The sequence below is a fragment of the Siphateles boraxobius genome, unplaced genomic scaffold, assembly GCF_051911475.1.
Source record: "Siphateles boraxobius isolate OS27281-9 unplaced genomic scaffold, OSU_SipBor_1 20, whole genome shotgun sequence".
NCBI lineage: Eukaryota > Metazoa > Chordata > Actinopteri > Cypriniformes > Leuciscidae > Siphateles > Siphateles boraxobius.
In genome coordinates this window covers 1,907,662-1,934,847 of record NW_027508811.1, presented here as the reverse complement: position 1 = coordinate 1,934,847, position 27,186 = coordinate 1,907,662, and the positions used below count along the sequence as shown (strand labels likewise).

Genomic DNA, 27,186 nt, shown 5'->3' with positions numbered 1-27,186 from the left:
ACCTTCGACCTCCTCAGCAACGAGGGCTCTCCGACAGCGTGTCCCTCCATCCTCCCGGGTTTTCAATGTAACAAAGTTAAGGATCAGGGAAGAAGGAGGTTGGAACCGGCAAACGTTCAACATAAACTTTAAGCATAAAATAAACGAACAACAAAATGAAAGTAAAGCGCCCCTCATGGACGACTGCCATATATACACATAATAAAAACATAACATAAAGTCCAGGCCTGGTCCTCTCTCATCTTGCACTGTCATCACTCCGCCTTTTATCCTCTCGGAGTTCCTCTGTGAGACCGGTCTGGCACACAGGTGACGCTCATTAACACACGCACCACTGGCCTTTCCCAAGGCTCTCTGCAATATTAGCCCTCGCCCTATCGGCCCCACCATGCTTGGCACAATGCAGTTTACATAATGTGATGCATTATGGAGCAATACAGGACGGTTTCCCATCCACTGTATTAATTGCAGCGTTCACCCCTCATACACATCCGTTGTTCTCCTCCATGAAGGATTTTTTTTTCTTTTACAGTAAACATTAAAATAATAATAATAATAAATATGGGGTCCAAAATAAAAGGGTGGAAATGGCAAATGAACTGAGTTGAGAGAGAGAGAGAGAGAGAGAGAGAGGGAGGGAGCGAGCTAGTATACAAAAAAAAAATATATATATATAATTAATCAGATTCTCAAAATCTTAGAATCAGCCCTTCGTGTGCAGCTGAAAAATCTCCTTCCCATGTGTTGTGGCCATAAAGAGACGGCTCTACATCTAAAACTTAATTCTGGTCAAGATAAAAAAAAAAAGACAGAAATGGCAGTTGCAAAGCAGGATGGCCAAGCTTCAATCAATGGTGGCCATTTTTAACACCAAATGCAGCCTTGGTGAACATAAAAAAGATCTAACCAACTGCAAACTTTTGAATGGTAGTGCACATTATGCTATATATCATACACACAACCTATTTGTGTACTTGTTTATACTTATGTAAAGTGTTTAGTTTAGTCCAAAAGTAAAGAATAATGGTTCTGAATGAATGAGATGATCCGCCTGTTCTCTTTTTCATTCTCTTATTACTTTTCCAACATTATACAAGATCACCCCAACCCCCCAGTTATCCGAGTGAATAATAGCTGCCCAAAAACATTGTCTTGTAATGAGACTTCTATAACATGTGTCCATTTGCACAAATTATATCAACACAATATAATAAAACAAATGTTATTTTGTAACGCAAGTACCAAAAATAATTGAGGAAAATCTGTTTATTTTTAAATAAGTATATCCACATATCTAATATGACATTTTATTTTTTAAATACATTTGATAATGCATCTTTTGGCAAAATATGACAGATTTCACAATCACATCATCATAGTAGTTGATCATTCAAAACACCATAATGTCTTTTTATTTGGCAATGCATACTAACATATACCTCATGCCATACATTTAAAATTCATGCACAGGCCTGCTGTTAGTGCTTATTTCAGTAATATTGCATTAAAGCAGTCCAATATGGACTTCGGCATTCATGGGCTGTTTGTGTGAAATCACACAATGTACAAAGTACATTCGTTTATTCTATGAAAGAAAATTTAACTAAAATGAAAATGTATTAAGTGCCTCCACACAATTCAACAAAATGGCATAAGGCTTTTGTTAGGGGAACATCCCACTTTCATTAAATTGTGAACAGTATGTGGATGTGTAAACAGACAATCTGTGTATTGGATGAATGTGTGTTACTGTGTCGAGATGAGTGACACTATCGTGTGTATGATGCGAGATCCTCGAGGACAGCTGATCAGGTCAATGCTGGGATTTTTGATCTTCTCCTCTAAGAGCTGATCCAGCTCCCAGCGCAGCTCTTTCACCAACTCAGCAACCTACATAAAGAGTTTTGATGAAATACTAGCACCGTATAATACTAGCATAGCATAACATACTAGAGTAAGTCTGTTTTACCTCATGAGACGCAGCAGCAAATTTGATCCATCCATCGTCCAGAGATATAATGAACTCTCCACGCTGCAGGTCCACGCTCACTCGCCCCCCACCGAACAGCACCATGGGATATACACACACCATGCTACAGTCACGGATAAACACTCGACTGGTCTTCACTTTCTCGTGGTACACCAGGTATGGGCTGTCATAGTGACGCACCTACAAAGAGTGAAACTTCTCAGACCTGACAGAACATGAGGGAACTTGCACTCGATATAAGACAATTGAAATGTTTTATATCTAATTAAAAAGCATATTTAATAATAAAATCAATTATATATACTTATATACAAAATATATATTGAATGTATGTAAATGTATAAATATATTATGTTAAAACACACCCACCGATATCCATACACACACACACGCACGCACGCACACACACACACACACACACACACACGTTCAAAAGTTTGGGATCAGTAAGATTTTTTATGTTTTCAAAAGAAGTCTCTTCTGCTCATCAAGGATGCATTTATTTAATCAAAAATAGTCAAAAACAGCAATGTTGTGAAATATTACAATTTAAAATTAAAATGGATTCAAAGAGAAAACAGTTAAGTATAACTTATTTCTGTGATGGCAAAGCTGTTAGAAATCATTCTAATATGCTAATTTGCTGCTCAAGAAAAAATATATATATTATTATCATTATTATCAATGTGGAAAATTTATAATTTTCTTCAGGATTCTTTGAGGAATAGAAAGTTCAAAAGAACAGCATTTATCTGAAATAGAATATTTTGTAATTCATCAAGAAATTAATACTTTTATTCAGAAAGGATGCATTATATTGATCAAACGTGACAGTAAAGACATTTATGTTACAAAAGATTCTATTTCAAATAAATGCGGTTCTTTTGAACTTTCTATTCATCAAAGAACCCTGAAAAAAATGTTTTCAACTTTGATAATAATAATAAATGTTTCTTGAGCAGAAAATCAGTATACTGGAATGATTTCTGAAGGATCATGTGACACTGAAGACTGGAGTAATGATGCTGAATATTCAGCTTTGCATCACAGGAATAAATTACATTTTAAAATATATTCAAATAAAAAAACAGTTATATGAAATTGTAATAATATTTCACAATATTACTGTTTGTTTTGTATTTTTAATTAAATAAATGCAGCCTTGGTCAGCATAAGAGTCTTTTTAAAACATAAAAAAACGGCAGTGTGTATATATATATATATATATATATATATATATACATATACATATACATACCCACACACACACATATATATATATATTGTGTGTATAATATCACATATTATTTATAAATGATATTACCAATAATGTCGCATCCAAACTTTTCACAATTCAATCAAGTCCTGATGGACAAAGTCCTGCCTGAATATTAGTTTTCCCTAGTAAATACATCACTTTAGATGCAAATGTAGTTGATGCGTTATAGTTACGGAGAAGTTGACAGATGAAGGGTGTATGTGGACGGCTCCGTCATTCTTGGTCATGAAGCGCAGTTCTTCTGCTTTGGGCTGCATCTTCACAGCCCCTTTACTAGTGAGCTTATACTTCCCCTGAGGAGATCTCACCTAAACACAACACAGCACGCTTTACACACGTTCACGTTCAACATCTTATATACCAGTCTACACTCATTTTTCGACACTGACCTGGACAACATTCGGGTAGAGGGCTGCACACAACATGGCAGACATCAACTTTATGTTATCAGAGTTCAGGTTGGCCTGTTAAGGACATAAAACCAGTTAAAAGTACAGGAACAGGTCACATGCTGTGGGTACTTTACAACTGAGTTTATAAATAATTTCTGCTACTTAACATGTGTACTTAACAAGACAACTGGGTGTGCAATAGGGGTATAAGCTCATGTGTAGCCACTGGTGCTCATTATGAGAGGTACATTTCAGATGAAACAGCAAAATATTCCAAGGCACTCATTCACGTTCCAACAATTGTAGCACGCATGCCATCCAATAATCGCAAAAAGCTTTGTGCTTTGTTACCTTTAATATGAAGCAAAGTCTCAACTTTAAAACAATAAATGTCATTTTGGCACACATGAACTGATCATCTCATCTCCTCTTTACTAGGCTACTAGGTTACAGCAAAAAATAAACATGGGTGAACATCAGAAGGTATGATGAAAAATACATTACAACTTACCGAAATGAAAAATTTCATGTACTAATCGCTCAATCAGTGATTCAACCAGGGAATAAATAAAACAAGCTGTCAATAAAACAGCTTGTAGGCTATATAATGACTTAACGTTACATTTATCTCAAGAAAGCTATTCAATGTCCATACACTCATTAGTAAGCTACAAACAAAAAAAAAAACTCTAGAGAAGAGCACTAAATAATTGCACTGTATTAGGCTATAAATTCATTATATTTTTACTTAACCTGTTAGTGATCTCTTCATTATTTAACATATGTTTGAATTATTTATATAATAATTATAATATTTTAATAATATTTTTTAAATAAATATATTTAACCAACAAACTGGAGTAGAAACAAGAAGTTATATAAAAACTGCCTTTTGTGCAATTTAAATGTTTTTATAACTCAGTTTAAGCTATCTGTTGATTTTTTTGAGTTTGTTTAATTAATTGATTATTAATTTAATATTTATTTTTGGTTTCGGTTTTCGTCCAAGTGCATCTAAAATGGGTATAGACTGAAGTGGAACGGATTCTTTGATGAACAGTTTGAAGAACAGCATTTATTTAAAATGGAAATCTTTTTAACATTATATATGTATTTTATTTTGCTTTGATCAATTTAATGTGTCCTTGCTGAATAAAAAAAAAGAAATTTGAGTGTAATAATTTAATATAATATTATTCTGAATATTTCTTAAAAACATTTACGTAGATTTGCACAAGTTGCACAACAGTATAAAAAAAGTAAAAAAAGTAAAACATTTAAGATCTTTAGGTTAACACGTTACACCATCTTTCTAAAAACCAGCGCTCAACAATCCCGCATATTACTGCTGTAAAAAAAAAAACACACTATCCAGATTAAATGGGATAAAACATCTATTTTACCTGCCTTTAGTTTTGAAAATAGCATAATTTCCAAACAGATATTAATCAGAGACATTCACAAGAATGTTCTTAACGCAAATGCACCATTTAATTTAATTTTAACAAATGTATAATACTAATTTATCCCTAACTACATTTAATACCAGCTGTCTCAGACCAGTAAAAAATGTATAAATAATTAAATATTTAAGAAACATACTAAAATATTTTACATTCATTTTACATTTAAAAATCCCCTTTTCAAAGCTATGTCCCTACTACTTGTCAACAAGATGTTTATGAAAACATATAAATATCCATATTTTCCCAGCACTCAAGAATCACTGTTACCTCATAGCCTGTGGCCTCCAGCACCCCATCACCTCCTTTTGAGCTCATTTTTTCAATGACCCTGGCTTTCAATCCATCCTTCACAAAGCCAATGTCAGACAGGAGCTCGGCAAACTGCCTTTTAAGACACGCTATCTCCTGAGAGAACACACACAAAACAGAAAAGTTATCAAAGTGTGCCAAAATGACTGGCATCTCGGCTTAGCTGATCAGAGATCAGTCTCACCTGTAAGCCCCGGATAGAGAGGAAGTTCTCTCTGCAGTACTGGTAGCCAGCCTTAGAGCCATTCTGTGCTGCGTTACACCAACCCTGAACACAACACGAGTCTTCATGATTATATCAAACAGCACATTTCATGAACAAGTACTGAATAATGAACTAGGCACAGATCTTCACCAGTACTTTCAGAAATGCATAAATAAAGACATTCTGACTGATATGATAATAAGAGCAAGATCAATATATTGGGAAGACTGATTCTTTTTTAATTATTTGAACTGGCTGATAAAATGTCTGCTGCACTAATTACACTGAACAAAATTATAAACGCAACACTTCTGTTTTTGCCCCCATTTTTCATGAGCTGGAATCAAAGATTTTTTCTATGTACACAAAAGGCCTATTTCTCTGAAATATTGTTTACAAATCTGTCTAAATCTGTGTTAGTGAGCACTTCTCCTTTGCTGAGATAATCCATCCACCTCACAGGTGTGTCATATCAAGATGCTGATTAGACATCATGATTATTGCACAGGTGTGCCTTAGGCTGCCCACAATAAAAATGTGCAGTTTTACTGTATTAGGGGGGTCCGGGGGAGCCCGAAAACCAGTCAGTATTTGCCTCACACAGTGCAACACATCTCCTTCGCATGGAATTGATCAGGTTGTTGATTGTGGCCTGTGGAATCTTTGGTCCACTCCTCTTCAATGACTGTGCGAAGTTGCTGGATATTGGCAGGACCTGGAACACGCTGTTGTATATGCCAATCCAGAGCATCCCAAACATGCTCAATGGTTGACATGTCCGGTGAGTATGCTGGCCATGCAAGAACTGGAATGTTTTCAGCTTCTAGGAATTGTGTACAGATGCTTGTCCCATTGGGCCGTGCATTATCATACTGCAACATGAGGTGATGGTCGTGGATGAATGGCACAAAAATGGGCCTCAGGATCTCGTCACGGTATCTCTGTGTATTCAAAATGGCATCAATAAAATGTACCAGTGTTCATTGTCCATAACATACGCCTGCCCATACCATAACCCCACCGCCACCATGGGCCACCCGATCCACAACGTTGACATCAGAAAACCGCTCACCCACACAACGCCATACACGCTGTCTGCCATCTGCTCTGTACAGTGAAAACCGGGATTCATCTGTGAAGAGAACACCTCTTCAAAGTGCCAGACGTCATCGAATGTGAGCATTTGCCCACTCAAGTCGGTCACGACAACGAACTGCAGTCAGGTCGAGACCCTGATGAGGATGACGAGCATGCAGATGAGCCTCCCTGTTTCTCACAGTTTGTGCAGAAATTCTTCGGTTATGCAAACCGATTGTTGCAGCAGCTGTCCGGGTGGCTGGTCTCAGACGATCTTGGAGGTGAAGATGCTGGATGTGGAGGTCCTGGGCTGGTGTGGTTACATGTGGTCTGCGATTGTGAGGCTGGTTGGATTCTGCCAAATTATCTGAAACGCCTTTGGAGACGGCTTATGGTAGAGAAATGAACATTCAATTCACGGGCAACAGCTCTGGTGGACATTCCTGCAGTCAGCATGCCAATTGCACGCTCCCTCAAAACTTGTGACATCTGTGGCATTGTGCTGTGTGATAAAACTGCACATTTTAGAGTGGCCTTTTATTGTGGCCAGCCTAAGGCACACCTGTGCAATAATCATGCTGTCTAATCAGCATCTTGATACGCCACACCTGTGAGGTGCATGGATTATCTCGGCAAAGGAGAAGTGCTCACTAACACAGATTTAGACAGATTTGTGAACAATATTTGAGAGAAATAGGCCTTGTGTGTACATAGAAAAAGTATTAGATCTTTGAGTTCAGCTCATGAAAAATGGGGGCAAAAACAAAAGTGTTGTGTTTATAATTTTGTTCAGTGTAGAAGCTTTGCCAGCGTAAAAATCCAAAAATTCTGACAGCCTTGTAAATAGAAAATAAACTATTTTAATATAATAAAATATAAAAAATATTTCAGTGAATTTTAAGTAAATTTGTAATAACAGCTATTTACTTTAATTAAATTTTCTATTGTATCTATCAGAACAAAAAAACATTGCTAGAGCACTATATTAATTATCATAATCTATATACACTACCGTTCAAAAGTTTGGCTTCAGTAAGATATTTTTGAAAGAAGAATCTTACATTTACCAGGGTAGCATTTATTTCGTTTAAAATCTAGTACTGTAAAAAAATACTGTAAAACCAGAAATATTATTACAATTTAAAATAAATGTTTGCTATTTTCTATATTTTAACAGTTACATGATACTACAGAAATTACTCTAACATGCTGATTTGGTGCTCAAGAAACATTCCTTATTATCAACCTTGAAAAAAGTTAAATTTAAATTATTATTTTTATTCTTTGATGAAAAAACTGCATTTATTCAAAATATTTTTTAACATTATACTGTAAATGTCTTCACGATAAAAAAAAAATATATATATATTTTTTTTTTGGGGGGGGGGGTATATTTCACAATATATGCACTGATTGTGTGTGGGGGTGGAATCAGCAGTTGCAGAAGTCTGGATGTATTTAAACAAGGCCACATATGATTCTGTAAAATAAAATGATCTAATACCTTTTTAAGAAAAAAACAAGCAAATGGTATTGTGTGTGTATATCATAATGAATTGTGTATCTCCAGTCATTAATTTAATCAGAACCTGTACTGACCTTGTACGCCTGCAGCAAAGCTAGATGGTCACTGTTCGCCAAAGAGAAACCCAACTTCTTCTCATTAGCTTCCTCTCGTTTATCCCAAGGTGACACCTGTGAGTGTGGCCATCAAAAGAGCATGAATCTCAGGTAACATAGTACTGCACTGGAGTATCATCATCTAATACATGTGTGTAGTGACTTACGAATGGACTCTTGAAGGCCAGGCTGGCGGCGATGGTGAGAGCAGGGTCCAGGCAGCGGAAGATGGCTCCCAGCAGCATGAGTTTACCGATGCGGACGTCCACGGGCAGACAGGCCAAATGCCAGCCCAGTGGAGTAAGAGACTCCTCATCCGTCAGGGCGCCCAGGGCACACAGGCGCTGTTTAGCGGCCTCCAGACTCCCTTCTGTGGGCGGCTCGATCAGCTGGGAGAAGACTGAGTCCAGGGGACGCTCCGCAAACACATCCAGCACCTTAACCCTGAGAGAGAAGAGCATCAGTTACTGTCATCAGTTACTCACTTTCATTTTGTTCCGACAAAGACTTCCATCTTTGAATCAGAAATGAAAATATATTTTATAAAATCTGAGTGATTTCTGTCTATTTACCAAAATATCTGATGGTTCTGATCAAAGAGATCGTAAAATATATCCTTATGAATCAAGCGGTTTAATCCAAGTCTTTTGAATAGACACGATCACTTCATTTGATGAACAGATTTAATTTTATTCACTAATAAACATTGATCAGAGAACACACAGAACACTCAATATGGCAAACGGAAGCTCAACCGTACTTGATACGCAAGAACAAACCTCTCTGCTTCTTGAGGAAACTCAAACGTGCAGGTGTGACGTGATGATAAACCTATTTCGTTCCTGCGGATCCAGCAAGCACACTTGACATTTCATTTGCCATACTTGAGAGATCTGTGTACATTCGCTGTGTTCATACATCAATGTTCATATGTGAATAATAAATGAAATCTGTTCATATAAAGCAATCATGTCTCTTTAGACTACTTGGATTTAATTGCTTGATTTATGAGGATTTATTTAACAAATTCTTTATAAATATTCTGAAGCTTCATAGTTTTGGGTGAATCGACTTTTAATAATCAGAAATCAGATTTCATTAAAAAAATACCTTAAATGTGTTCTGAAGACAAACAAAAATCTTATGGGTTTGGAGGTATAGAAAATAATGACAAAATTTTGGGGTTAACGAACCCTTTAAGATCTTTCTCAAGGCCACCACAGACATGGGTATTGAGGGTGGAAGACAGCGCTGTTCATTCACACCCCCAACTACATAACCTACAATTTTCCTGCCGGCATTGAGAATCGAACCCCGTAACCTTCGGGTCACAAGTCTGACTCTCTAAACATTAGGTCACGACCGCCCAATATGAAGTTGGTTACCTTAGACAGAGCTGCTCCAGAGGAACTCTCTGGATCTCAGGCAGCTGCTGTTGGCTCAGGTGGTGTGTGAAGCGGTGGCCGGTAAACAGATGGAAGCAGACGCCTGACGCCACACGACCGGCACGGCCTTTTCTCTGAAGAGCGTTGGCACGAGACTCCCACACATCCTCTAGACTCTCCATACTGCGACTGGCATCGTACCTAACACACACGCACAAATTTATGATATTGCATCCAAATCCACAAAGAACAATCAATGTTATCCAGAACAAATAAACATCTCTATTTTTTCTTATAGGGTTTCACAAATACAAGCTTCAGCACCAATATGCAGCAAACAGTGAGTCAAACCTCTTCTCCTTCATCCGGCCAGAGTCTATGACATACACCACATCATCAATGGTGACAGAAGTTTCAGCAATGTTGGTGGAGATGATGATTTTGGTCACACCCTCAGGTGGCCGGGTAAAGACCGCCTGCTGCTCCTCATTGGACAGGGAGGAGTGTAGAGGATACACTGCACACCTAGAAATTTTAGACACACACATAACTAAACATCATCATCTGATTCGTACAGGTGAATCTGGCAAACATTTGTCCAAAATAACTGTTTTATTATTTGTTATATGTTTTATTAGTTTTATAATAATATGCACTATTGTTCAAAAGTTTGGGGTTGGTTACAATTTTATGTGGCATTTATTTGATCAAAAATACAGTACAAACAGTTATATTGTGAAATGTTATTACAATTCAAAGTAACTGTAATGTAAATGTAATTTATTTCTGCTAGGGCAAAGCTGAATCTTCAGCATCATTACTCCAATCTTCAGAGTCACATGATCCTTCAGAAATCATTTTAATATGCTGATTTAATGTTCAAGAAAAATTTATTATTGTTGTGCTACTTAATATATTTGTGGAAATAGTACATTTTTTTTACAGCATTTCTTTTAAATAGAAATCTTTTGTAACATTATACATTTCTTTATGGTATATATATAAAACATTTACAATTTATTAATTAATTAATTTTTTTCATCATAGTAATGAGAGGACAAGTTCAGAGGAGTGTCACGGTGCAAATAGATTAAATATGTCCAGGACATTTTCTTTGTAAATTCACTCATAAAGACTACTTTTTAAAATCAAATGCCCATTTACATGAACAACAATAACTGAACTACTGGCCCCAGTAGAAAAATATACCTGTTTGTTCGTCTATTATTGAACATCCTATTAGACTGCAGCTGTTCATATAATTGCTTTATTTCAGCCAGTCCTGGTAGGAAGACCAAAACAGCCCCTGTGCATTCACACATATACACAAAAAAAAAACAGTCAATCAAAGTGATTTTTTTTTACCTTGATAAGAAAGCTGTAATTATTTTAGGCAGGCATGTAGTACAGGGGTTTACTGTGCTCTTTACCTGGTGGGTAGCTGTGGTCTCCATCAACAATCCACTCCAACAGACTCTCCACCAGGTCCATGTTGATTTTGTCAAGATCCATAGCAGCCAACGTTTTCACTACAGACTTTGAGTAATCTTAACAAAAGAAGCACAAGGATATTTTACTCACTAGGGTTCAGTGTGTTATTTCAGATTGCACAGAGAACTAATATAAAGAATACATTTAACAAGCAGGTTGAACATTTTACCATCACAATCACAAGGATTTTCTTTTTCCCCGAAAATGCCAGTTAATGAAATTGCATTGGACTAAAATTTACTGACTTTGGTCACACAGGGTATATCTTTCCAAAAAATAGAGTTTTTTTTTTCCCACCTTGTTACAATTGATGACCGTCCTACAAACAAATAGCCTACAAATATCTTGTTATGCTATATTATTGCCAAATACTGGATTTAATTTGATTGAATCAATTTGAATGGATTCAATCTGAGCTTGTGCACAGCACAGGTTGTTTTTTTTTGGGGGGGGGGGGGGGGGATGGGGGGTTGAGGCGAGTAATCTTAAGTGAACTTTTTTTATAAGGTGCATAAGTTCAGATCAGTGAGGCCTACGACCAATCAGTTCCAAAAAGACAAAATACAAAACCTGTGCTGATTGACAAACAAGTTGACAAAAAGACTGAATCCAATATTTGGTGAAAATATATCATAATGTAAAAAGTCACCATTATTTATATATAACCATTTATACAGTAACAGTTGAGTAATGTTCCTTCATAGTACATCAAAGATACTATATATTGTTATATCTACTATATATATCTATGAAAATGATTGGACTGAAAGACTATCCCAGTATTCACTCTGTTATGAGCAATGTACATCAAATGAGGCTAAAATGATTTTAAGTGACCCACCTCATGTACTCTACCCCCTTATGAACTCTTACTGTCTGGAAGAAGGTATAGAACTCTCCGTTATAAGCAGAACAGGCTTAAAAACTCTTTTGTACCGCTATCAATTAGACTGTTGAAACAGCGAATTAGCGACGTCTACCTTTTCTTTTGTGTATGGTGTGTATGAATATTTTGGTATCAGGTTATGGCGAAATGCTGGCTATGGAGTCCATTACAAATTTCCCTATCAGGGATAATAAAGTATATTTCACTGTTTGCGATATATTGTTGACATTTAGTTGACATTAAAAGCAGGTCCAAAGAAGTTAGTATTCAGTAATGACTTGAAGGACTGTTAAGAATGGTGCAGATCAAATTTGAAGTGGCGGCAGTTCAACAGTTTAGGGCCCACAGTAGCAAAGACACAATGTCCCCTTAGCTTTAGTCTGTACCAAGGAACAGAAGAAAGTCTTTGTGTCCCTGATCTGAGAGCTCTAGAAGGATTATGTACTAAAGTAAAAAAAATCAGAGAGATCGGTTATTCAAACACTTTTAAACAAATAAAATCAACTTTAAAATAAACCGGCAGCCGGTGAAGTAATGCTAAAATTGGAGTAACATGGTCATATTTGCAGAGACTAGGGATGGTCCGATTGATCGGACGCCGATCTTGATCGGCCGATATTGGCTAAAAATAGATTGATCGGCGAACCCCAAAAGCGCCGATCAAAAAAGCCGATCACGTCACGTAAATTACTCGGGCGACTTTTTCCCACATGCATGCTTGGCGCAAGGGCACACAACAGCAGAGTGGAGCTTGGCAGTGGCAACATATTTTTAATATATTAAATATATTTTTAAATGAACATATGATAAAAAATCCAAAACCTTTTCAGGCATAATCTCATTAAATATGTCCTTTAATGAAGTAACTTCATAAAAGAGCATTCTGATTCTGCTCAACTACATCAGACGTTCATAATAATAACAGAAAAAAAACTTGCCATAGTTTTGTCCTTTTATCAGTAGCCAGTTTTGGTGTAACAAGTTGTACATTTTGTTGCCAATTAGTAAATGTAGTGGGTGTATTAAGAGGCTACAATTTCCAAATATGCCTAAGTGTAACTTGATCCCCTCCCATTAGGCTGATCTGATGTGTGTTGGTCTGCCTGACCCCTCTTTGTTTGGAATAATTTAATGTTACTCTGCCTTATTTGGGAAAGCTGGCCTACAGTAGCCTTAAGACATCTCATTTTCTAAATACAATTAAATAAACACATTTCTACAAATGTTGCAAACTCTGCTAGATTATAGATAAAAGATTCCCATTCCCCTGCCATTCTGTGATCGGCAGTGATAGGCAATCGGCAGATCATGATTTTGGTGATCGGTAATCGGTGATCGGCCCCAAAAATGCTGATCGGAGCATCTCTAGCGGAGACCTTTTAAGAATCCTGCTGCAGCATTTTGGACTGTCTGGAGCTGTGCCAAGGTGGAGTTTATAGCATTATACAAAGAGTTACAGTAGTCTAAACCAGATGATAAAAACATGACTCGCATGAAAACATGAATTAAGGAAAGGCTTTACTTTGATCAGCAGACAGAGCTTGCTTATCAAGTTTCAAATCACTGTCTAGCAGTACACACAGATTCTTGACACAAGTGTTAACTGAAGATGTGAGGTGATGTAATTGTGAATAAAGCATCAATCTACCATCAGGAGGACCTAAAAAGATGAAATTAGTTTTATTTTAATTTAAATTAAGTAAGTTGGAGGTTCAATGTCCTCTGAACAAGCCAACAAAGGCTCCAATGAATTATTACCAGAGTGTTAGAGGGGGAAATAAATCTGGGTGTTATCTGCATAACAATAAAAGAACATCATATTTCCTAACAATTTAACCAAATGAGAGCATTTTAAAGAAAATAGGGCAGGGGCCAATTACGGAACCCTGAGGAACCCCTCAATAGAGATGAGCAGGAGATGACACAGTTGAGCCAAGATTTACAGAGAATTTACGGCCCTTCATATAGGAACATCTATAACATTGTCTCCAACATCAGTTGTCAAATTGATATCATTGAGGACCTTTTATAAAGCAGACTCTGTACTATAGGAGTGCTCTGAATCCAGACAGAAACTTCTCATTAATAAAATTGAGATTTAGATTAGAGTGCAGATGAAGTGAAAGTACTATTTCAAGAACTTTTGAGATGAAGTTTAGATTGGAAATATGCCAGTAATTTTAAAGTAAACTAGAATCAATATTTGGTTTAGTAAGAGATCGAACTACCAGAGCATGTTTAAGGTCTGCTGGAAAATTCTCCATACAAAGTTATTTATTTACAATAGGCCCTTTTATATAAAAAATATTACTATTTCCACTTTGGCCCTAAAGTGTCTCAAAATTGCATTGTACGTGGTGAGAGAATATCAACTGAACAATATGCAGCCTTAATTTGGGTAAAGAAATAGAGATGGATTCAAATACATGTCAAACAAATAAGCAAGAGGAAGGTGCAGGCTATATATAGACCTTCTGTATAGTCCGTAGCCTCCGATTAGAAATCTTTTTTTTTTTTTTTTTCTGAGAAAGTCCTCAATTCTGATTGATAAGGGCACATGCTGAGATTTTGAAGAGGGTAAAAAGAGAGTAAAAAGTAGAAAAATAATTTTATGCTTATGCCTATATTTATCTACGATGTTGGAATAATATTGGGATTTTGCATTCTTGACTGCTCTTTGAAAGTATCCTTCAGGGCTTCAGAGGACACCTGGGGCCTCATTTATAAAACTGTGCGTAGAATCCTTACTAAAAGTGTACGTGCACCCGAAAGCCAAAAATGGCGTACGCAAACAAAAATTTAGACTTATAAAACCGTGCGTACGCCAGAATCTGCGCTGAATTCACTTTATAAATCCCAGTCATCGTAACATTGTGCGCACATGCGTCTCCACCCCGAAATAACCATATATGGAGCTTACAACGCCTAGTTTTACTATGCATATCCTCATCTGCATATGATTTGCATATGATTATTCATCCACGTGATAACATGTTTAACGGTTCCAGACATTCATAAAATATGAAATACGGATGTCATTAGTAAAAATTATTTAATAGCCTATCCTTGCCTTGTTTTTCAATAAATCAAATAGTGTAAAATACATTTCAGAGAAAGTTTTTCTCAATCTTTTCCACTGGCCAAATAGTATTTTTAATTAATTTATATTTTTAATGGAAAAAGATAGTTTTGTGCAAATAATGCACAACAAGGTCTATTTTCTCAGACAATCTGCTATTATCGTGATAAGCAATTAATCTCTGTAGTTAAAATATTAAAACACAGCATGCCAGAGGAAAAGTGTTCAAAAGCATTGCATCCACAACAAATATTTATATTTATTGAATATAAAAATGTTGTAACTTCTCAGTAATGATTTCATGTAGCCTAGTTTAAGTGTTAAACACCATTAATGAGAATGGCATATTTAATCTAAATGTTTATATCAGAATTAAAACATAGCTTAAATCATTATTTTATTTATTTAAACTGTATTGTGAACATGCACTATAGGCCTATTTATGATTAGGACCTATAATGAAAGTACGGTTTTAGAAAGGCTGCATCAGTTTCACTAAACGGCCCAACACGCTCGCTGGCGCGGACATTTAAGAAGGGATGGATGTTTGCTTCATGTGATAGGCTCGGTGAGTGAAATTATGATTGTATTATCTTTCTGTATATGTATAATTTTCTTTAGATTTTCTGTCTAAAAGTGACCAAAAAGATATTTAACTCCAGCTCACCATCGGTGTCGCCAAACTGCTCCATCTCCAAAAAGTTTGTACGCATGGGTCAGAGTTTGCGTGCAGGTGCGCAAATTTTCCCGTAAAGTTTGTGTTTATAAATCACAACTTATGCGTCGGAAGTGGCGTACGCATCTTTCAGGGCCTGTTTTGTGCGTACGCAACGGTTATAAATGAGGCCCCTGGAGTCTGTATTTTTTCCTCGTTCGCTCAGCTTGTCTGCACTGAGTGTAAGTGAGTGTACAGTCTTATTTAACCATGGCTCATTTTTCTCTTTAAGGCATTTAGGTTTTAATGGGACAACATAATCTTAAAAACTAAGACAGGTAGAACTAAAAAGAATGAAATTTTTGTCCAAATCTATATTTAGGGCTCTCTAATAGTTCAATGGTACTAATATCTTTATACATCTGAGAAAACTTAGCACAGTTTGATGTTCTCTGGTATAAAATTCTGTGTAGAGAGCTGGACTGTAAATAAATGGCTAAACAAAGTAACTTGCATTACTTATTTGAAAATGTAACTTAGATATTTCATTGTAAATATAAAAGTAATGTTACTTTACTCATTACTTGAAAAAAGTAATACGATTACGTAACTTACTTGTCATGCGCGCAACATTGTTTAAAACCAAGTCTAGCTTGTGGACCTGTAAATGAGTAGGGCTGTCTACCCATTGTGCGATGTCAAATGATTCCACCAGATATAACATTTATTTTGATTACAAATCAGTATCACAGCAAACGTGAATATTAAAATCACCAATAATTAACAATTTAATAATAATTTGCTTAAATCCACTTAAAAGTTCAGCAATCTCATCAATAAGCTCCTTTGTAGACATATGAGGCCGATAAATTAGTACCACCACAACTGAATTATATGCATTTAGTTGGAATAGTTATCAAAACGAATTAGAGATTTGCATGCAATTTTTACAGCACAAGAATGAAAAAAAAAAGTAAGAGTAAAAACACATAACAAAATTCAAGTGTACTTACTGGAATATCGAACAGTGAGCTCCTGTTGACCGAGCTGCTGATCAGGGATGGAGTCTTTGATCGAATCCTTTTTCATCAAGGAGGTAAAGGACCAGCCACAACCATCATCATCAAAGTCTTCAACAGGAGCCCGGCCCTTCCCAGCGCCGCCACCCTGACCGGGGGGGCGATTCTGCTTTGAGGAGCGTCGGTATGGACTACCATCTTCAATTACATACCTTCACAACAAATTAACAAAACATGTGTTGTAAAGACTGTATTTTTATTATTGTGTGAAGAAGTATGTAGAAGAATAATCGTAGACTAAGCAATATGTATTGTATGTCAATACCTGGTCTTAGCCAGGGCGTCTTCAAGGAAGAACTGCTCCACTGGGAATGTGCGTCCTTTAGATAGGAAAGTCAATTTGAAAAAGTAAGAAATGTGTGATAGGTTAGATCCTTAGATCCTTATAAACTATAGAGTTTACATATTTTTAAAGGTGCACTAAGAATCTTTTTTAATGGTAAAAAAGTATCAATAACATGAATCAGTGAATGTTTAAAGAGTACTTTTTTCTTTCTTTTTCTACATTTACAACTTTCTTTGGTTTGTAATGTTGCTGTTTGAGCATAAAAAGTTCTGCATAGTTACAAAGCACAAATTCCACTCCAAAGAGAGTTATTCTCTATATCAGTAGGCAGTGTTTCTGAACTTTCTGAAACGCCTCAACTGTAGTCTTGAATTTTCTTCTGGGAATGTACAGGTCACAAAATTCCTCATTTAAATAATACCCACCCAAGGCATGTGCAAATAACAGGGCGAAGCCTGGTTGAGTTGCGTTAGTAGTGTTTTGAAACTCACAGTTATGGTAAGGGTGTGACATTTCAAACTTGTTTGAAGCGGTTGAACAATCACAACACACTGGTCAAGCCCACCAATCAGAGCACACTGAGCTTTTCAGAAGGAGTGGCTTCAAAGAGAAAGGAACTAAACAGGGGAATGTTTCCCGTACAACAATGTAACTCGCTGCTTAACTACCCTAGTATGATGCATCTTTGAAGAAATCACCTAGCTAATCACGACTGTTTCCTGACACCGTACTGTCGCAAATTGGTAGTTCAACAACATTGGTTAATGATGTCACGTACGTGGAGGAGTGATAACTACTTTCAATAAATCTGTTTGAGATTGAATTAATGCTAGATGTTTTGCTATAAATTACAGACCTGGCAACGGAGGACTATTTCTCATTTATCTATGTTATTTTGCTTTATTTCCAGATTCAACCATAGGCTCGTTCTTAAGTACTAAAGCACGTTCACAAATAGGCACTATTCGAAAACGACACTTTAAATCTCTTGACAAACTATAATATGTAAATTACATTTGTATGTATTCTAAATAAAAGACACAGATTGTACTGAATGTCAGCTTACTTATTTGACTTATTATTAAGTCCACATGTCACGCAAACAATAAACTAAAGCTTCTAACCACAGGTCAGAAAACTATAATTTATGGTTCTTTCTTTATCTATAATGGGAGCAGTACCAGTGTAATAGGAGTACCTGGTATATGGATGCTAGGGCAATTGTTGAAGTACTGTGAGAAGAGCTCAGCATTCAGGGTTGCACTCATCATAATTATTTTCAGATCAGTCCTTTTTACAATCAGATCCTTCAGAACCAGCAACAGGAAGTCACTGCAAGACAGGAATCATTTTACTGTTAGACTCACATCATGCGAATGTGTTTTTAAGTGCATGTGTGCTTTCCACAGACCTCTCTTCCGTCCGTTCATGGACCTCATCCACGATCACATGTGTGATGCCACGGAGCTCAGAGTCACCTTCTAGCCTCCGCAAAAGGACACCGGTGGTGCAGAACATCAGCCTTGTGCTAGAGGACTGGATACAAGAAAACATACAATAACATTAGGAAGACCAGGATTTTTTTTTTATAGAAATTAACAATCCAGCAAGGATGTATGAAACTGATCAAAAGTGACAGTAAAGACATCTGCAATGTTACAAAGGATTTCTATTTTAAATAAATGCTGATCTTTTGAACTTTCTGTTCATTAGAGGATCCTGAAGAAATTGTATTTCTGTTTTCAACATTGTTAAAAAAAAGGAAATTTTAGTTTCTTGGAAATTTTAGAATGATTTCTGAAGGATCATGGCACACTGAAGACTAAAGTAATGGCTGCTGAACAATTGCTATCACAGGAATAAATTCCATATTAAAATATATAAAAATAGAAAACAGTTATTTTAAATTGTAATAACATTTCACAATATTACAGTTTTTAATTCTTTCAAAAACATTAAAGAATCTTATGGACCCCAAACTTTTGAACGGTAGTGTATATTGAGATTTCAGCCTTTTTCTATTTACAGTATACATCTTGGTTTTTATGCATTGGCCTTGAATGATTTTATTCAATGAATGAAACCATAATGAGGAGGATCAAATGTTATGGCAACCAATTTAATTCCAAGTGTTTAATGCAGGATCAAAAATATAGTAGAAAATACATTATTGGTGTGTTTGCACTTTTTTTTGGTCTGGTTTTATTTAGTCCTGGTTTGCTTAGAGTTCACACTGTCATTTTTGACACCAAACCTAAAGATACAAATCAAACAAAAAACACGGCTTTTCTGAAGCATATTTTGCGGCGGAACTTTCAAACTTTCAAAACAATGCTGTGTGTTCTGGGATAAATGTGTTTGTTGTATGTGCGTACATTTGATGATATTTTTACCAACTCGAGAAGAGCTTATAAATGTGTTAAGGAGTCAAAACAGAACCAGGAATTCCTCCATTGCACACAAACGAAGATCTGCTGCAAGTAAGACAGCGGTTCTGACGCCTGTACCGAACTGCAATGGCCAACATACTGTAGCTTGTAGGTAGGCCATAGGTAGGCTTGAGCGTTCTGTCCTTATTAGGGTTGCATCTTGTTACATCACATCCTGTTTTGGTTATTTTAGATGCATTTGGGCTATGTCGCATTCATATTTCCGTCGAACCGCACCAGAGTTTGCTTGGAAATGGACCGAGATCCATGAAAAGGCTTGTTTGGTGAGCGCCAAGGTTCATATGGCTGCGTTCACACTTATTCAGATGAACTGCACTACAGAGCAATCGCACCAGAGTTCCTTTTAATTTAACTAAACCTGCCAAGTGTGAGCACAGCTAGTAATAATAAACAAATTAAATCACTTATTTGTGTGCATTTTCAAGCAATTATGGCAGCAGCAATTTAACAAATGATAATCAAATGAAAATATATTGTAAATATTTTTGTATCACTCAGTCTCAAGTAGAACCAGTAAATGTGGTTGGTATGTAAAAACTGTGTTACCCTGACGGTCTCCAGCCGGATCTGGTAGCCTGTAGAGTGACCCAAGGCTTCTGCTCGTTCCTGGGCCACTCGGGTTGCCACAGTGATGGCAGAGATTCGGCGTGGCTGAGTGCACATAATGTTGGCCACTCTATCCTGCCGCCCAGTCTGGAGGAAATTATCCAGGATAAACTGAGGAATCTGAGTGGTTTTCCCGCACCTAAAGTTACATTAATTCAGACATGAAGAGATGTCAAGAACAACAAAGAAAAAGAAAAATTGGTTAACAGAATATCAATAACGCAGATCATAGTCCTACCCAGTCATCCCACTGATGACGAGAACCTGGTTCTTATCCAAACACTCCAGTATGACCTCTTTCTTCTGCCATGCAGGAAGCTTCTGCCTCTGCTCCTGCATCGATGTATACCGCCTCGAAGACTGACGGAGAGAACACACACGGATCAGTTAACCCAAATGATGATACTGGAAAATTGATTTCAAACTTACTTCTGTGAAACAGAAAATGTGATCATTTGAACAATTTTTAACTGATTTTAACTGACAAGATGATTGACAGGGCAGTTTAAACTGTGACTGAATGCATGTAACTAACAGACAGAGATGAACAATTATGACAAAGTATTATGTCCCAAAGCTTGCCTACTTCTGCTACACACTAAAAAGTATGTACTTTTTCTTCACAAAAAGAGGTAGGTATAGTATAAGTAGACGAATTGGAATGCAGGCCTACACTAGAGCACAAGATTTCAGTTAATAAAACTTAAATTTAAGTCTGTACAATACGCAAAACTATCATATGATTTCAGAACATTTGGGACTTAGCATTGGTCATTATAACTATTGTTAGGAATTTTTTGAGTACTCTTCAAAAAATTTTATGATCCATGAAAGAAAGTTGAGTCCTAAAACCCAGAAACAAGTTGGCTTTTTTGCACTTCCAGTGCCCTTGTCATGAAAGTCAGTGGATTTTTGGTCTGTGGATAACACAAGCTCAAAATATTTTAAAGTTTTATTCAAATGATATAAAATACATCTGTAATACCACAATTGTGGTATTTATTAATCCTTTTGGGTGTCTTGAAAAAGGTGGTTGCTTTGTTTAGTGGTTAAATAGGACTCCAGAGGTTGTCGGGGACATTAAATGTCATTAACTAATCTACTCCCTCACTTGCAAACTATACAACCTCAAACTTTCAAACTTGTAGATTAAAGATTGAAAGAGTTGTCTAAAGCTTAGTGGTTGTGAAGCTGAAGTCATGTGACCATGGTGTATTTTGTTTATAGCCGAACTTCAGCTTTTTGTTTGTGCCAAATGTTTTAGGCTCCATATTTGTATTAATAAGTCAAGATTATCTTGATGAACAAAACGTGTTAAGAATAATAAACTTTTGTTGGTCACAGAGCTTATTTTCTGCAATAATTACAGCGAATAGTCATAATTTACTACACCAAAAACATTCAGACCCATCCAAGCCAATGAGGGCAGTGTATGTCTTGCCCAATCGTCAGGTGCGTTACCTGTTTCCTCTTGAACTCTCTGCAGAGCTTCTTGTTCTCTTGCTGTATTTGCTCGGTTTTGATCTCGGCCTTCTTCACCATCCTCTTCCTCAAATTTACATAGCTTTCGTTTTCCACTGGGATACATTCCTCTACATCTTCATAATCATCCTCATCTTGTTCTTCATTAATATCCGCTCTTAGGAATGAAGCATCTAAGTGAACACACAGCAAATACATTTTTGGATGACGTATGGTTACTTTTAATAATGACAAGTTTTGAGACGTCCAATCCCTCACCTTCCTTCTGATTCAGTCTGTGGTTTGTGGTCTCGGTGGTCTTGTTGCGATCTCTAGTTGCTGAACCATTCGTAATGCTGTCTACGATGTTCCTACTGCTCCGATTCCTTGCCGGAGTGACAATGGATGGAGCCAGCACTGGGGGCGGAGTACTGTACTTGTGATGAGCAGCTGACAGCAGCTCTCTGACAGGTCCATCCTCCTCCAGACAGGAAATGAGCGTATAGACCACCGGCTCACCTTCCTGCGCAGCACTGAGTGACTGACCGAACAGGTACTCTGTGACATTGAGGCGGCCCGGCCCTGAGAGCGATTCATCTGTGCTACTGAAGGCCACAAGAGGAGGTTGAAAAGGATAAAAACTACCTGGTTGGAAACGAATCTCCAGCTGGTAAACGGGAGCTTCTGTGCTGCTAAACCCTGGTTGACTTCCTATACAAAAATCTCTGGAAGAGCTCGATTCATGAGTTTGGTGCTTGAAATTACAGCGGTTGCCAAACTTACAACCAGCCCCCTTTAGGTAAAATTTGCAAATCTGACCGGACCCCGATTGCTTTTTACATTTCGGAGATTCTGAAATTTTCATCCGGCTAACATCCAACCATAGCAAATCGAGCTGAATAGTCCAAACACGACTGTTGATGCGCTCACAGAACCGCTCTCCGTAGATCGCGGTCAAAGCGAAGGCTTCTTCCTGTCGCAAAGCTACACATTCCTCCAGTGAAGGGAGGTCGGGCCTCTGGGGGCTGAGGGCGCTAGAGCCAAAACGTTCGGTGAACATCTGGGATAGGAGGAGCTCTAATGTCGCTCCAACCTCACCACGTCCACTTTCTTCTCCAGCCTGCAAAGCTTGTCTACTGCGCTCACGGTCAAACCCGTACCTGAAACATGGGGAATCTTGAGTTACTAATATATTGAGTGAACAATCAGATTTAGTACTTTATAAAAGTAAGCTATAAAAAAAAGTACACTACCATCTGCATGTTATAACATGTAAAACACTTTCATTGTTTTTAAAGAGGTTGTAATTTTTTACAGAAAATAAACTGTAAAAATGGTATGGTGAAAACCTTTGGACTGGTTAACTTTGTTACCTTACCTTACCATATAGGGGGGAAACTGTTTGGGGGGAAATGGTTTAACATTGCATTATATGCGAGTTAACTGTGAAATACCATACAATTTATAGTTATTGCAATTAAAACTATGAATTATTATATAATTTGTGGTAATAAATAGTATTAATTGATGGTAATAAGTTAACAATAAAAAGAGATTCCATGTGATTCCATTTTATATAAATCATTTTGTTTCTTCTCATTTGTATTATCAGTATTGTACATTATGGTGTTTTGGATTACATTTTATGTTACTTTTTACACTTATTGCATAAAAATAATATACAGTGAAAGACTGTAAATTGTTTACCATTGCATTGTAATATACTGTCAAATTCATGGTTATTGCAAGTAAAAACTATGAATTACCATATCATTTATGGTATTATATATAAATAATTTTGGTTCTCATTTTTGTTATCAGTAATAAACATTCGATGGTGTTTTGTCTTTGTTTGTATGACACTGTGCACTGTCTATACATGAGTATTGGCCATGTTTTATGGACAGGCCACATTACAATGAGCTCTAATTCATCATGTGGCTTCCAATTGTAACACCTGTATTATCATGGTGGTTTTCCGTACATTTTAAGGTAAAAATCAGATTTAGGTAGCTGATTGATATATTAACGTTATATCAAATAATTAAATATACGGTTATAAGTTGTGTGATAGGCAGGCACCAATGTGCCATCCAGTAATACCACAAACAATATCACTGATTTTTTTTACAGTGAATTTCTGACCACCACAAGTGCTGTTTGTACTGTAAATTTAACAGAATTATGTTTTACAGTCTACCATTACTACAATAATCTTGAAATATTATGAGTGGTGTCTGTTTGTACCTGCAAAGAGTGCCCAGAGCAAACAGGGAGATCACAGGGTCTGGCTTTGCTTTCTTCTCCTGGACCGAATCCTCCATCCAGTCCTGATTCTCTGCATATTCCACGCCATCATCATGGGTAACCCAGAACTGACCTTCGTCACGATGGTCCAACTCATCATACTCGTCTTCCTTGTCCACCTCATCCTCACCACCTTCATAATCAGAGCTGCTATATGACAAAAATAGATTATTCAACATTGAACAACCAATATAAACTACTACTTAGATAGCAAAAGAGGGGTTTAGAAGTAAAACTCCCATTCATTTTCCAATTATATATAGCTAAGGTTTCAAGACCTTTGATGTGGTCAATGCTTTGATGTATGTATAGATGCAAACTACAGATTCACAATACAATAGGTACCTTTAGCATTTTTCACAGTCTTAGGAGACTTCAAGTTTGTTACAGATAATTTGTCATTCAGTTTAAAAAATTATTGTAATATAGATAATGTCTTTTCCATCCAATGTTCTTTTTTAATCAGTTTTGCAGAAAGTCTTTCAAAAAATGTACAATTTGACAATACAAAAACAAATGAGAATTACATCAAGACTCCTCAATAAGTCCTTCATGGGATGAGTAGTTCGTTCCCTCATACGAGAATACACAATCTAAAGTACTGCTATTATTAATCTGATATGCTATTATTACAGTGTAAAGTTGTGATTCATCTTGAAGTTGGTTGAATTGGTTTGGTTTGTGTCTTAAAACTAGACATACTTGAAACAAAGACTCTGAAACAATAGAAACAAAACACAAGTTCACCTGTTTGATGAGTGATAGTCCTGGTTCTGAAGTTCCCGCAGCAGTTCTTTGACCTGTAGTTTGTTCTCTGACGTCATGTGTATCTTCTGCAGGGGTAGTTGCACTTGCTCAGGTCTAAATCTGGATCTCTTCTCCTCATCATCATGTCTTCTGGGCAGTCCCTGAGATCTTCCTCTGCTAGTTCCTCCACGAGCTCCACGGACACCTCCACCTCTTGAACCTCTAGATGAGGGAGGCTTGAATGACTGACTGGGACCAAAATCCAGACTGAAATCATCTCCATCATCCCAGCCTCCACTGGCAGCTTTCCTGCTTCCTCCACCACCACCACCACTACCACCACCACCTCCTCCTCCTCCTCCTCCTCTACCTCCTCCTCTACCTCTTCCTCCTCCTCTTCCACCTCCTCTGGGTTTATTGAACCGTCCTCCACCCCGGTTGGGTTTACTCCTCCTTCCACTCATTATTTCAGCTCCCTTTTAGAGTATTTCCTTTCAACTGAATCATACATGCGTCAGTATAACGTTACGTATCCTGAAAAGCAAAAATTGCTTCAGTAAACAAGCAAATATACTGATTTCACACATATACACACACATATATATTTGCTTAATTATATTTAACGTTACCCGTTGACATTTTATTTGTAAAGATTACAAGCATAAACCGACCATTTAAGTGTGGAAATACAGTGACGTTAGTCAGACATAAGTTCAGGACGTAACGTTACAGCTAGTTCTAACAGTTACATACTACAGGGCTACCACATATTGTGAGTAACTTACAGTCAGTTAAAGAAAAACCTTATTTGACAATGAAAGCCAACTCACAAATCATTCCGATCAATCATCAATATGATCCAATATGTTTCGCGAATCGCTGGCTGTAACGTTACATGTACAGGTACTTTAGTATCAATCTGGAAATCCAGATTGAAACATGCAGCAAGCCAAAGAGCCTAAACAGGAAACATGCTACATCTTTCAAAATAAAAGTCTGGTTTGCTACAAATAAAAGCTTCAGTTTTTTGGCGAACAGTTTTGTTTTTTGATTATGTCTTGTTTGTGTGTGTGTGTGTGTGTGTGTGTGTGTGTGTGTGTGTGTGTGTGTGTGTGTGTGTGTGTGTGTGTGTGTGTGTGTGTGTGTGTGTGTGTGTGTCTGTGTGTGTGTGTGTGTGTGTGTGTGTGTGTGTGTGTGTGTGTGTGTGTGTGTGTGTGTGTGTGTGTGTGTGTGTGTGTGTGTGTGTGTGTGTGTAGTTAAAGTGGGGTTTGGCAGGTGGGGGAAGCCTTAAACTTGTATAGGTGCAACGGGAAAAATGACTCACCATAGGACATACATCGTGGTATAGAAATACTTTTTTGGGACAAGAGTGTCACTGTGGCACCAAGTATCACAATAGGCCTACTTATTTGATATTTTAATGGTTTTAGCTTATCTACATCTACACTGATATGATGACGATACTATGTTAAAATTGCTGAACACCACAATATATAACACAAGCACGTTTTTCTCAATGTAAATTCAAATGTAAAAAAAATTGATTTCTCTGACCAACATATGTGCAATTTAAGACTTTTGTAGGCCAACAAAATGGATAAGAAGTAGCTTTAAAACCATATGTCACTGGGCCTCAATATTTCTTTTTCTCTCTGTCTATGGGTGCATAAGGTTTTCTATAGAACAAGGTAAAACAAATGTCTGGCGAATATCGAATCTACTAACTTTACCGCGCTCAACCACCGTGCGTCCTTGAGGACTTGGTCGACATGCGTGAACGTCATCTAATCAGACAGACTGAGAACATAATATATATAACGTCGGGAAGCTTGTTTGTGAAGGTGGGGTCAGGGGGTGATATTACGTTTTGATTTGACGTGGAAGGGCTACTTCAGACATTTTTTTTAAAACAATAGCCTATAGAGTGCCGAAGTTATGACGTCACTTTGTGGGCCAAAACGCGGAAGTGAGTTAGCATTTTAGCACCTCTGGTTCCCTCGCCCTAGAGTCTATATGGGTTTTTTGAATGGGTTTTTGCTAAATCGCCTGCAGTAAGGTCTGTGGTTAACAAAGCTTCTAAATATTTTCACGTTTTGATCTATGACATAAAACACCAGTTATAACCTGCTTGTGGTTTTTTAAACTTTATTGTGTCTGCTTGTGGTTTTTTAAAACTTTATATATGCTCCAAAATGTATAAATTTTGGATTAATTTGTAAAGATTATCTTGATAGACAAAACGTATAAGGGTCACAACTCTTTGTTAAACACAGATCTTATTTTTTGTTATTTTCCAAAAGTCTATGGGGAAAATGCATAGCTTTTCGATCGAGGGAACCCATGCGCCGCTAACTTCCGAGTTGTCCTACAAAGTGACGTCATAACTTCGGCACTCTATTCGTGCTATTATTGATAT

General features: G+C 37.0%; 1 protein-coding gene across 2 annotated transcripts; it reads right to left on the bottom strand.

Annotated features, from left to right (window-relative positions):
• Positions 1–1,251: 1,251 nt before the first annotated feature.
• On the bottom strand, positions 1,252–25,720 carry dhx57 (DEAH (Asp-Glu-Ala-Asp/His) box polypeptide 57). Of its 2 annotated transcripts, none has more exons than XM_077236367.1 (23): positions 25,601–25,720; positions 24,771–25,304; positions 23,964–24,173; positions 21,996–22,876; positions 21,717–21,910; positions 20,494–20,615; positions 20,196–20,394; positions 18,611–18,735; positions 18,398–18,531; positions 17,179–17,233; positions 16,848–17,065; positions 11,154–11,270; positions 10,933–11,029; positions 10,075–10,248; positions 9,724–9,924; positions 8,506–8,782; positions 8,318–8,413; positions 5,621–5,704; positions 5,395–5,532; positions 3,659–3,733; positions 3,443–3,577; positions 1,970–2,170; positions 1,252–1,890 (listed from the first exon to the last, which is right to left on the bottom strand). In XM_077236367.1, exons 2-23 carry the CDS (start codon positions 25,232–25,234, stop codon positions 1,747–1,749), a joined length of 4,341 nt encoding a protein of 1,446 aa, XP_077092482.1. In that variant the 5' UTR covers positions 25,235–25,304; positions 25,601–25,720; the 3' UTR covers positions 1,252–1,746. The 2 variants fall into 2 exon arrangements, with proteins under 2 accessions (XP_077092482.1, XP_077092483.1); XM_077236368.1 differs by having other exon boundaries at positions 23,964–24,170.
• Between the last annotated feature and the right edge of the window lie 1,466 nt (positions 25,721–27,186).

Coding starts and splice junctions, on each gene's coding strand:
- dhx57 (XM_077236367.1), bottom strand. CDS start 25,234: ATGAGTGGAAGGAGGAGTAAACCCAACCGGGGTGGAGGACGGTTCAAT. Junction 17,066..17,178: donor GACGCCCTGGCTAAGACCAG/GTATTGACATAC, acceptor TTTGTTGTGAAG/GTATGTAATTGAAGATGGTA. Junction 3,734..5,394: donor TGGAGGCCACAGGCTATGAG/GTAACAGTGATT, acceptor TGTCCTTAACAG/GCCAACCTGAACTCTGATAA.